The sequence below is a fragment of the Ictidomys tridecemlineatus genome, chromosome 3, assembly GCF_052094955.1.
Source record: "Ictidomys tridecemlineatus isolate mIctTri1 chromosome 3, mIctTri1.hap1, whole genome shotgun sequence".
Classification (NCBI taxonomy): domain Eukaryota; kingdom Metazoa; phylum Chordata; class Mammalia; order Rodentia; family Sciuridae; genus Ictidomys; species Ictidomys tridecemlineatus.
Genome location: NC_135479.1, coordinates 180,922,495 through 180,935,606, shown reverse-complemented (window position 1 = coordinate 180,935,606; position 13,112 = coordinate 180,922,495). Strand labels below are relative to the sequence as shown.

The window sequence follows — 13,112 nt, the reverse complement described above, 5'->3', positions numbered from 1 at the left end:
CACCTAACACTAAATAAAATATTTTTCTGTAACTTAAATAGGTATGTGCTTATATACAAACTGATATACCAGGAAACCAATGTTGTAATAGTTGAACAAAGCGTGGGAAGTTTCTAAAGTTCTCTTGACCCTTCAACCTTTCCCACTAAGTCTCAGAATCAGTGACCATGCAATGAGTTCATATGGAGACAGGTAGAACTCAACCATAAGCTTTAAATTAGGCTCTCGATGTTTTCAGAGTAGCAGAAAATGTGATGAAATGTTTGGTGCTTTTATTAAGCCAAAAATTATATTTTTTTGAAGGAAGTAGTAGTTTGTGATCTTGAAATTTACCCTACAGAAAATGATGTCTATTTATGTTAAAAGATATAGAGATTTTTGGTTTTGGTTTTGGTTTTTGAGAGAAGGAAAGAAACCCTTTAGGATAAGTAGTAAACTCTGTCAAATCAATGGACTTTTTAGATTCTCTAAAAAAGGCCTAGCTTATAATGGTATAACAAATTTATTTAGTAAATATTTATTGGCCTTCCAACTTGTGCTGGCACTTCAACAATAAATGAGGCAGAGTTCTTCCTTTCAAAGGGGTAATTGTCAAGTGGGAAAACACTAGACCCAAATCAGAGCAAATAGTGTAAGTGAAAAGCAGAAGTATACAATTTCTTTGATCTTTCTATAATTCCAACTAATCTTATATTGTTTGATTTAATTCTTATTAACCTTCTGGAACTAAATATTTAGGTTACTTCTGCTTTTACTTTGTAATAATACAGCTGAAGTAATTGGATGGACATGAATATATGACCAGAAAAGAAAGAACAGAGGGAATTCCTCATAATTGCTGGGAAAATAAAAATGTTTCAAATATTGCAAAACATATAGGAAACAGTAAAGCTAGTGGCATTTGACAGTGTCGCGGAGAGCCTTCTTTCTCATGGATCATTTTCTTGGGCCAGTTGTCATGTTGGCCAACGTGCTTTCAGCAGTTTTAGTCACACTTGAAGTCAAGGGTAGGGTAGAAGACAATCTGGAGAAGATAAGCTGGAGCCAGACTGTGTGCCAGTAATGATTTGTAAGGTTATGTTCATGGACATTTGTAATGATTCTGGGAAGTTCTTTTAAAGTAGATTAACAATTATTACAGCTATCCATCGTTTTTTTAGGTCTTTGAATATTAGCCCAGGGAAAAAAGTCTATGCTTAATGCATTTTGACATTTCTAGGAAATCAGGAGATTATTCAGGTTATTATAGAAGAATCCTCATAAGACTTGAAAATATTGAGATGCTCAAATAATTTAGAATTTCTATCCTTGATACGGAGTAAAGAAAAAATTCAAATAATGTTTTGTTTTGGCTATGCTAAAATGACAAATGAACAAAACCCTACTAAGAAAGAAGGAATTCATAATGCTACTTTTAATAGAGTTGATTTTCTAAGTCTATTTTTTTACTAGAATAAGATATGATGATATATTATTCTAGCCCATTGTCTGATAGTAAATAACTTAATAATATATCATCTTTGATATGTCTGGCTCTTTATACATAGTTTGAAATGACTAATATTATTGTCTGTTCTTATATTTGATTACCCTGGGAGATATTGAACTTTGCATTTAGTGAGTACATATCTTCAGATTTCCTAATAAGCAAATGATTTGCTAACAAAAATGTATGATTTTCTATTTTAGATATAAAAGTTAAAATTATAGAATGTTTAAAAAATTTAGACTGTTTTCATTTATCTCCAATCTGCTAGAACTTCTTAAGAAAGCTTACCATGAATTAAGAACACATTATAAAACTTAGCAAACAGAAGTTTATATTCCCACATACATAATATTTATTCGTTTTCATTTATAATGTTGTTAAGTCAGTTCTACTTTATGATCATGTTAAATCACACTCCAGGCAATACCCATTTTCCCTAGTGATTAATGTAAGCACCACTGAGTTTTCAGAGGTTGTTTTCTTAATTTGACTGGCCAGGAAGCATTTTCCCTGTTGAAAAACAGGTGTAAACATCAATACTCAAGATAAGAGAGTGATCTCATGCTGTTTTTTGGTGTCTCCAGTGTAGAGCATTCAGCAGGTAGAATTTGCAGATTGAGTAGGGCTATTTATCAAAAGTAAAGAACTAGAAAATATTTGGTGTAACTCAAAAGACATTTGCTGAGAGAATGACAGGAAACCTTTTAATAGCAAAATAATCTGTCAAACACTCTGAATATATAGGGACTATGTGACAAATATGTGAAATCAAACCCCAGCACAGTAATTACAGGTAATTTGGGAACTGTTTCTAATTTCTCACTGTGTAAATTATATGCCTATCCACTTGAGACAAGATTTGGCTCTGAGGATCATACTGAGGTTCTCAAAGTCGAACACTGGCTGTGTCGTTTCAATGTTCTCTTTGCTCCTCTTCATATTTTCAGCAGGTTTGATTGAAAGAATGGAAGATTCAAGCATTGAACACTAAGCTTTTCTTTCTGTTTACTTTGTTTTCTCAGTATTTGAATCAATATTTTAATTTTCGGCAAGTTGACTAATAATTGATTGGGAATTGAATGTTATAGTTCAAGTCTATGTTCAGTAATTTCCCTTAGGTATGCCATCTTAAAATCATAAACCTTTCAGAATATTGGGTTCCATACTAGTTGGCTCCATACTTGTTAAAGACTCCTAGGTACTGCAAAATTGTTAGAAGGCGTGGCCAGCTAAACAGGGTAAGAATTGCAAGATTCTAAGCTGTACATTAACATCATTTGTGAGAACAGGAGAAGCAAAATAACAATAATAACAGCAATTGGCTTCTTTTGTTTGTTTGTTTGTTTCTAAAGATTGCACTCATCCTATTTCCTATCATTAAGTTTTCCTAAAAGAAAAAAATCCAAAAGTATTTAACATGCATATACATATTCATCGTTAACATTTCTTTAATCTTATATGGTGGTATTTGTGTTTATTTCTGTACGTGTCGTTTCTTTGTTTACTTCCCTGACAAAGCATGTTGTTTTTTTTTTTTTTGTTTTACCTATATGTATTTTGCTATTGCATGACAAATTGCTCAAATGACTCGGTGAATAAATGAATTCTCGTCATTTTAAATTTCACTCTAAATATTGCAAACAATCTGTTTATTCTCAGACTTAGCTCCAAGATTTTTCTTTGTGTTGGAGCATGAAAAAGAAGTGAAAGAAAAAATGACAGAAACTGTGGTACGGTCATTGTGTACCTGATATTCTGTTTAAGCTTGTTAAATTTAAGTCTAAATAAGATACATGTATTTATAATTTGAATCATTTGTGTTTCTCTTTTGTTTGCATGATATGATTTTGTTTTATATTTTGTTTTTTTCCACTCACCAGATGTTCCCAACACTTTGCTTCCCACTACTATCATCCCCTCCCTTACCACTGCAACAGTCACAACCACTGTAGCCATAACAACCAGCACAACCACATCTGCAACAACCAGCAGCATAAGAGGTACAGTATGCTTCTTTGTTATGGCCTAGAAAACACAATAAATGAAGCTATCTAGAGGTTTTTTAAAAGGGTAGAGTAATTGAGATCTTAGTTTATGTAAGCCTAAGAAGTAATTAAGTCACCTAAATCTCCAGCAATTAGGATGACTAAAATAAAATATGGGACAACAGGGTATATTTATTTTTAGTGTCACTTATGACTATTACCAAAATATTCCAGAATAAAATAAATTAAAAACATATGAGCTCTACAAATTTGTTGAACAAATTTAAAATGTAAACATGGAACACAGTTCTTGCCTTGCTTTGAAATGTCAAGGAATAATGTGTTCAAGAATACAGAGGTAGCTTTTGCTTTTGAAATTACTAGTTTTATATTATTAGCTTGCTGCTTCTCTTTCCCTAGATTAAAATATCTAGTGTTGAATTTGTTCTCAAAGGGATGTGGTCCATGTTCTTCTTATACTATTCACCTCATAGAACTTAGGAGTAAATATTTAACATGTGTCATCCTAAAGTGAAGTGCTAAGTGGAACTGTTTTTTCCACTAATAGAATGTTCTAAAAGTGAATATTTTGGGGTTTTCAGGATAATAGGAATTCATATTTGACTCCATGATTAATATCTGGTATCAGTATAAAAATAAGCATTTTTATTTTAAAAACAAGGAAAGCAACTTTAAAGAAATAAACATATTCTTTAAGGCAAAAGAAATACTTTGCATTATGGTTAAGAAATCTAAAAAACATTCCTGAGCAGTCATTAAGTGTTTAGTAGAGAATAAAGAAATAAAAGTAATTTTTAAGGCATTATAGAAAAACAGACTTTAACTTACTTTCTGCATAAACAATGCTAAGGGAGAATTTGTCAGATTTATTTCTGTCTTTTTCCTACTTATATGTGTTTTGTGTCATGCTGGCTATACTAATATGTGTTAACAATTTAACTTGAAATTAATGAAGACTTTACATTATTATATGCAATTAAGTTTACTAAGGACATGTTTACTATTATTTTCATTATTTGTAAAGATTGATCAGTTAGACTGTTTTGTTTGGGATTTTTATTAATTCTTGATATTCAATTGAGTTTTTACCTTTGACAACAATTTTAATAGTCTTTCTATTGTTCCAGAAAAATACATTTTAATGCCTGATCATTGTCAATTTTTAATAATCATGTCAACTATATTAGATGATATAGAAAATTGGTGACAAAATAAGTTTGATGGTATTAGCAAAAAGAATGTCTTAAATACTACTGTTTATTTTGTACTGTTTTTGGAGTTTGTTGGCATTAAATCTACAAGTGGGAAGAGTTTAAAGATCCTTCTAATGTCACTTATATACAAATTGAGAGAAAACACCTAATAAAAATGAAGAAAACAGGTAACAAATATTGTATTGTTTAATATAAAATGAAAGATATCTAACATACTGCTTTTCTTTAATGTGTGATATTCTGCAAAGATTTTTACAAATAGGATTTTAAATAAAATTTAATTGTTGCATATTAACAAAATCTCTGATATTCATTTCTAACTATGTCAACAAAATACTGATAGAAAAGAGAGGTACATTGACTTAAAGTGATATATTTAGACAGAAATAATATAATCAATTATTCCTTCATTTTTCAAAAAGTAGTTATTGATTATCTATTATATGTTTGGCAATATATCAAACCCCCAAATTTTGGAAATTACTTATTGTAATAAAAAACCACTAGTGATTAAGTTAAAACATTTCCATCTAAACAGTGTTTGGCTTACTCTATAGTGAATACTATTGTGTTTGTTGTGGAGAAATCTTATGAATATCCTGTGATCTACTGAAGCATAACTGTGTGTGTGTGTGTGTGTGTGTGTACACACATATACATTCATGTATTTGTGATATTATATATATATATGTATATATATATATATATATGTATATATATACTGGATACATGCACACTATTATGGACTGAAGAGAAAAATATTCTTTTTCATAGTGAAGTTAGCATTCTATTCTGTTCAACACACAAATGATAAGTAGAATTTTTGCCATTTAAAATAGTCTTTTAAAACTCAAACCTATTTTTTACGTTTTCGGGTAAATATAATTTTTCCAAGTTTCCTGATATTTTTTTGTTTTGCAATAGTATTAAAAGTACTGAAAGAATTGAATTGATCTTACCCTCAAAGCATACAAATAAACTTCAACAATAACATGCACGCACACGTGCTTGTGTGCATACACACACACACACAGGCACACATACACAATTCCCTCATTTTTAACTTAAATTTTGAAAAACATCATAATTTAAAATAACTTCAAGATATGTCAAAATAAAGCATTTGTAAGCTAAGCAATTCATAGGATTTATATATATATATATATATATATATATATATATATATATAGAGAGAGAGAGAGAGAGAGAGAGAGAGAGAGGGAGAGAGAGAGAGAAAGGAGGAAGAGGAGGAGGAGGAAGAGGAGGAGGAGGAGGAGGAGGAGGAGGAGAATAAGAATAAGAAGAAGAAGAAGAAGAAGAAGAAGATCCTAGCACAAACATTTTATGTTAATCTAATATCTATTTTTTTTCCTTCTATCTTTAACCAACATCTGGGAGTTAGAGAGGTCACCAATGTCACCATCATTAATATTCGGATTCATATTTGAGGATGGAAGGTTCACTCAGTACATAAACATTGTTGACAATTTTGTACTCAATCCTTTTTTTTTTATACTGAGGATTGCACTGCCCAGGTGCACTTTACAGTTGAGTCACATACCCAGCCCTTTTTGTTTTTTATTTTGAGAAAATGTCTCACTAAGTTGCTGAGGGCCTTGCTAAGTAGTTGAGGCTGGCTCTGCACTTGTGATCCTCCTGCCTCAGCCTCTTAAGCCATTGGTATTATAGTTGTATGCCACAATGTCCCACATTCTATGCTTTTTAAGTTACATGATACTCCATTTTTTTGTATATTTTAAATTAGAAGCTTTTATATTTGAACAGAATATATTTATTTAAAATTTATGAATTATGCTTTAAATTATTACCAAAAGGAAATACAATATGTTGTCTGGGAAAAACTGAAAACTATAGAGAAAGGATATTTTCAGGCTGCAAAATTTCTTGTTAGTTATTTCATCCTATTTTCTCATTCAATAATTTAAAATATGCTAAATATATTTGATTTCATTATGTTTAAATGTCATTTCTTTAAATTTCATAAACTGTAACATTTATCTTTTGTATTTAATAAATGATCACATGAATCACTGTTAATATCTGCATTTACACTTTCAGAATTCCTATTATTGCTGAATTTTTTTATCCTAGATATAATAAATATCCAATTTAAAATAAATGTAAAGAATCACAGCTGTTGCTATATAAGAAATCAAGAAGAAAGACAGCTAAATAAACTGCACTCAAATCAGCAAAGCCATGACCTTGATTGAGACTTTGAACACCTCTTCAATCTGTGTTTAAAATGCATCCTTTTTAGGAGGAAGAAGAGTTTCTGCTATACGGGAAAAAGCAGGCAATTACCAGTATATCCTGTTACAAAGAAGGGTGTTAAGACATAGCAAAGTCAATCAATTTGAGCAGTTATGGCAAAGGCAGAGAATAAGTAAACTCTGGGGACATCTTTGAGTATGAAGTTTGGTTCTTCTTTTTAAGAGATATATCTTGGAAAATCACCTAAATTGAGCCTTGGAATCTTCATCAAGAAAACAAGACACATGTAATTCCCAGGATTGTCTTGAGAATTAGATATATTGGAGAAATATCTGAGATGAATTAAATTTAAGAAATTTATTTGAGCAAGAAAAGTATTAGAACTGGGCAGCATTAAGGAGAGAAGTTGTTTCAGAATCCCCCACCCACCACATCTGCAGGTTATGTTAATAGCCAGAGAAAGGGAACAGACATATAGAAAGAACCTCATTAGCGTCATCCACATTTATCTTGAATGGGTAAAGAGTGTGGAGGCATTTGCTTATATGAATGTGAGCCAATCAGTTGGTGACCAGTGGTTGGATAAAGCTCCCCTGCTGTAATTGGCTGAGACTCAACTGTTTATTATAAAATGTACTCAATTTAGCAGTATATATGCTGTATTAGATTGTAGTTTGCTACCTACCTCTGGAGGCAACATTGAGCAGAATTGTACAACCCATGTACAGAAATAGAATAAGGCCAAACTTACCAGTTTATTATGTAACATGTGAGCTTGGAGTTTTGAAAAAGATTACATGACAGGTTTGATTGCTCAATTCATTTTAGTAAACAAAGATGTTAACATTAAAGTATATCATATAATTAATGGAATGATAGTTTTTTCCAATAACTTAAATTATAGCTTCATATATTTCAACATGTTAAGAGGAGGAAAAATGCTAAAAATAGTGATGAAATTGTTTATATAACGTATGTAAACATCAAAATTGATTATTGGCTCAAATATAGATTTGGTTTTATATCAGATTTTGAATTAATAAAATTATAATTCATCATTTTTTATCATTTGCCCAATAATATTAACCAACTTTTAAATTTTAATGAGACTGATTGCAATAGAACCTTAGTTGATAACAGAGTTGCTGCAAAAAAAGGGGGGGATTTCTTTTTGATTTAAGGAAACTTTTAAATTATCAAGCTGTCTTGAACCAGAGATATATTTATTAAATTAAAAGATAAATTAAAAATGCATACTTATTCACTATTTAAATGCACATTAGTGGTTTAGTCCATTTGGGCTGCTGTAGCAAAAATATCATAAATAGGGTGGCTTTTAAGCAATAAATATTTATTTTTCACAGTCCTGGAAGCCACTCAGCTCAAGTTCAAAGCAAGGCAGATCCTGTGTCTGGTGCAAGGTTTTTCCTCATAAATTGTAACTTCTACCTTGTGTTCACAGCAGATAGAATGTTCAAAGCAGCCCAATGAGGACTCTTGAATAAGCCACTAATCCCAAGCATGAGATCTCCATCTTGATGATCTAATATTTTCCCAAAGTTCTGCCTCTTAAGTTCATTATCTTGAGGGTTAGGATATTCACATGTGAATTTTAAGGGGACATAAATATTCAAATATTAGCACCAACATTGTTATGTATGTTTAAAAATGTAATATGAAGTAAAACATTTAAAATTATTCTTTGTGAAATAAAATAAAAATAAACTTTAACATACTTCTAGAATGAACATAGTTCCAATGTAGAAATTATAGACCCATATGCTTCAATTGTATTTTCAATTTATGTGAATCATAAAATTTAATTATTTAAATGTAGATGAATTTAGAGAACCATTTATAAAAGTATAATACCAAAATATTAAATTCTTAAAGGTCTCACTAAATAACTACTGTTCCTCTCAAAGTCTTTTTGAAGAAAAAAATTAGTCTTAGTGATATGTAAAACAGTCAAAATAGCTGAGCATAGAGATGTTGAAATGAATGGTAAAACTACAGCCATATTTTATGTAGGTGTTTTTAATGAACCACAGTTGCCTAAAATGTGGATCATGAAAGAGTATTATTTGTGTGCAAATTCTCTACCTCAATTGTTTCATTTCCCTGACTTTAAAATAAAATAGGCTAAAGTAAAATAAATACAAAATAACAAATATGTAGTTAAAACTAGTGTCTGATATATTTATTTAATTAAATCAGATTTAAAAGCAATAATGATTTGGCCTGAACTTCTATCCTCAAACATTCATATATATATATATATATATATATACACACACACACACACACATACACATACATACATACCTACACATACATACATACCTACACACATATATATGATTGGTTCATAAATACATCTGCTGTTTCTTTGTTTTAAATATTTTTAAAAATAGAACACATAGAGATAAACATTTGTCAGAAATGTTTCTCAGTAAAAGAAAAAGAAATTCAGCAGCAACAAAAAGTGAATAGAGTAAAATCATTCTATTTCTGAGTTAGTCTCTAGAAATGCACTCAAATAAAACATTTGGAATGTCAAGAATATATCATCTTGACACAGTTAAATCCCAAAGTGTGCAAATCAAGAAGTTGTTTATGAGCTTTTATTATGAGTGTTTAGCTATTAAAAATGTTTCTAGTTTTATTGGTGGCAATAAAACACAATTTGCATGGTGCTGTGAGCTTTTAAAAATTAAGTGTCAATATGTTGGGCTTTTTTTTTCACTTGACAAAAATTAAGTAATAATTCAGTATCCAGATGGTCTATGTACAGAAACCTGCTTATCTACAAAAGACAGGTTTCTATAGTTAGGCTATAAATGTAGTGAAATATCTATTAGTCTTTTTTAGAAACAACAAATGCATCAAGTTGACTAGTTTTTAAAATTAAATATGTGAAACATAATTCCTAATAGGAAAAAGGGTACTAAATATACTTACTTGGAAGGAACAAGCAGTATAAATGTTGTATAGTTGGAGACACTTTAAACCTTGCTTAAACTACCATATTGTTGGTGCTTATGGAGTTAATGGCTACAGGCTGGATGTTGGTAGAAGTGCTGTCTGAGGGTCCAGGTCCTTTAGCAGATAAAGAGCAAATATTTTGATAATTGCAATGTGCCAGGTTAAGTTATTCCATATTAGCATAGAATGTTAAAATTATTCTTCTGATTGTAGTAGATCTTATCTGGAATAAGAATATATATCACTGGTTATATATAATCATATCCAAAACTAAATGGAACATTTACTTCTGATACATATAAAATTGTACTATGTACAACTTTTAAGTCTTTAAACATTTCCTAGTTTGTTTGAAGCATTTAATAAATATCTATGGAAAACATATAATCATTTTTTTCTGATAACCATGTATTAAGAGAAGTAAAACATATATGCTCTATTTTATTTTCCAAAGGTACTCTTGTGATTTGTTTAATAAAACATCAAACATTTTAAAGCATTTCAAGCTTATTTATTTCTTTGGCTTGTATCAATTTAAACAGTAATCTTCGTTTTATTAGTTTGCTATTTGAAGTAAGTAAATCTACTTATTTTTTTACTTCCATAAATTTAGGCATATTCTCATTGATTTTTTTATAGTAATAACTTTAGATTTAATAGAATCTAATAATACATACACATATCCTGCAAAATAATTTCTCATATATAAAAGGAGTGGCCACCTTCTTGAATTCATACTTATGGAATATGCATATGAAAATTAATATTAAATTAAAATTATGCCATAATGATTGTGTTTCAGAAAGCACATTGCTCATAAAAATATTGACACTAAAATGAGCTACATATTAGTGTCTTGATCCTCTTTTAGGTTTAAAAAGCATGGCCTACATCTGTAAATATTTCTACAACATCCATAAAATTATTTTAAAATTCATTAATAAACTAAACTGGTACTACCTTTCTTCCTAACCAAAGAATTAAATTTATGAGCTGTGCCTTTGAAGCTGAAAAGATTGCCAGCACTGCCCTTGCTTCTTTGACACTCTGCATGAAACACAGTTAATAACCTCCCATGTAAGCTTGGTGAAACAGTGAATTGATACTAATTATACTAACTTTGGGATAGAAGGTGACCTTGGCTTTAGCTGGAACTTTCAGCCAGGACAATAAATAAGACCAAATGCCACAAAGCATGACTTTTGAAAAGGGTCTAATACAATTTATTAACTTTGGGGAGTTTGAAGGATTGCAATAAGTGCTTAGATAATTGTAATATTTTAAAACATCTCTTGCTTCAGTAATAGTTTCTTATTTCTCTAGATTCAAATAATCTCCTACTCACTTTCTATAGTCATTTAAATTAATCAGTGGCCAGAAAATTAAAAACTACTTGCTGCAAAGTATGTATAAGATGATTATAAGGGCAAGAATACAGATTTTTCTGAGTGCTTCTGAAATATGTATATAATATTTATAATAATATCAGTATTACAACTGCTTCTGTTGAATCTCTGACAACACAGATTCTTAAAGAAATGCCCTTATAAAATGATTGAGAAAAATGCCTAAAAAATAAAATTGCCTCAGGAAGTCCACAGGTTTAAACCATCATCACCACCACCACCACCACAACAAAAAACTGTAGAAACAAACAATGTGTAGCAGTTTCAGTTATAAATGCAAGTTTAGCATTGTTAAAAAAAAGACAGGATTAGTAACATTACTATAAATGCTAACAGGTGAGTGGGAACAGCAATTAAACTTCTTTAACCAATATTGTTTAAATAATTACATTAGTGTAAATGGAATTATGATCACAGTGTTGAGTATAATAAATGTAAGTATGTAATTTAAGTCTAGTCATTTTTCATCATAGAAAAAGAGATAAACTCAAAATATTTCCATGGATATTTTATTCAAGTCACTAATAAGCAAATTAGGTTTAGCAATCAATGTTTAAATGGTACAAGTGAAAGCAACTATTAACTATATTTAGGAATTATTTTGAGAAATATATTTGTTAAAAAGTAGTTGAACCAAGTAGAATGTCTTAGAGAGATTTCATAATAAAAAAAAATAAGAAATGCTATCCTGCAGTAGTCGAGTTAGAATAGATAAGGTGTAATTGTCTTAATATTTTTTCCCTAAAACCATATTATTTGAATATTGATTAAAACACCATCCACTTCCACAGTGTACTTTTCAAGATATTAGGAGAAAACTGATGAAAGACTCAAAGGGAGTAGCCAAAGAAAGTTTAATAAAAAGTTTTACCAGAGGCATAAGAAAAGTTTTTGGAACTAATAAGAGATGGAGAAGTACAAGAAAACTAGCTAGAGCCATATGCTATTACCACATTAGGCCTATGGGGCTAAAGGAAGTGAGTCAGGTTGTCTTAACCAAAGACAGGATTGGAGCCAGAAAGGTATAGCTTGAAAAGGGCAGTAATCAAGGAAGGACACAGTAAGTGTAAGAATCTCAGCAAGATGAGGACACTGAAGGAAGGAAGATTGAATATCTGGCCTCTACTTCTGGCTTCTAGTATCTTTCTATTAAATGAGTCTTTCTTAAAATCAGAAGTAAAGGAATCTGACTGAAGCAATGTAGTCAAGCCAGCACCCAGACTAACAAAGACAACACAAAGCATGAAGGGTGGATATGAGGACCAACTTGGAACAAAGAGTAGAGACATTTGGAATATTTTACCTAATTGGGATATTTTACCTAATTGTTCTTTCAGAGTGTTATGTTAGTCAACCTTTTATCACTGTGACCAAAATACATGACAGTAAAAACGTAAAGGAAGAAAAGTTTGTTTTGGTTTATGGTTTCAGAGGTGAGTGTCCACAGTTGGCCAAATCCATGGCCCTGGGCCTGAAATGAAGAACATCATGGCAGAAAAACACAAACAGGCCTCCCTACCTATAGTTTCCACCACCTTCCAGTGGCCCATTAAAATTATTTATCCATCAAATGTATTAATCCACTGATGAGGATAGATAACTCATGATCCAATCATTTCCTAAAAGCTTTAACTCTGGATGTGGCTGCTTTGGGGACCAATCCTTCAGACTTTGGGTTATGTTCCATGTCCAAACAGGTGGTTAAATATCAGATTTTATTTTAGTTTTAGATTTCTTTCATAGGCCTACATATTATAAATCTATAATAGAAAACTGG

The 13,112-nt window shown here is 30.6% G+C and overlaps 1 protein-coding gene across 4 annotated transcripts in view; it reads left to right on the top strand.

The window, feature by feature from the left end:
• The window catches only part of Cadm2 (cell adhesion molecule 2), a 1,002,559-nt gene that overhangs the window by 921,544 nt on the left and 67,903 nt on the right, over positions 1 to 13,112 (top strand). For 3 of the 4 annotated variants that reach the window (XM_040286940.2, XM_005334176.4, XM_078044431.1), the window contains one exon: positions 3,370 to 3,489. The exons of the other annotated variant lie outside the window; for it this stretch is intronic. In XM_040286940.2, coding sequence (XP_040142874.1) covers positions 3,370 to 3,489 — 120 coding nt within the window. The remainder of the gene's footprint in view (positions 1 to 3,369; positions 3,490 to 13,112) is intronic. 4 annotated transcript variants of the gene reach the window in all.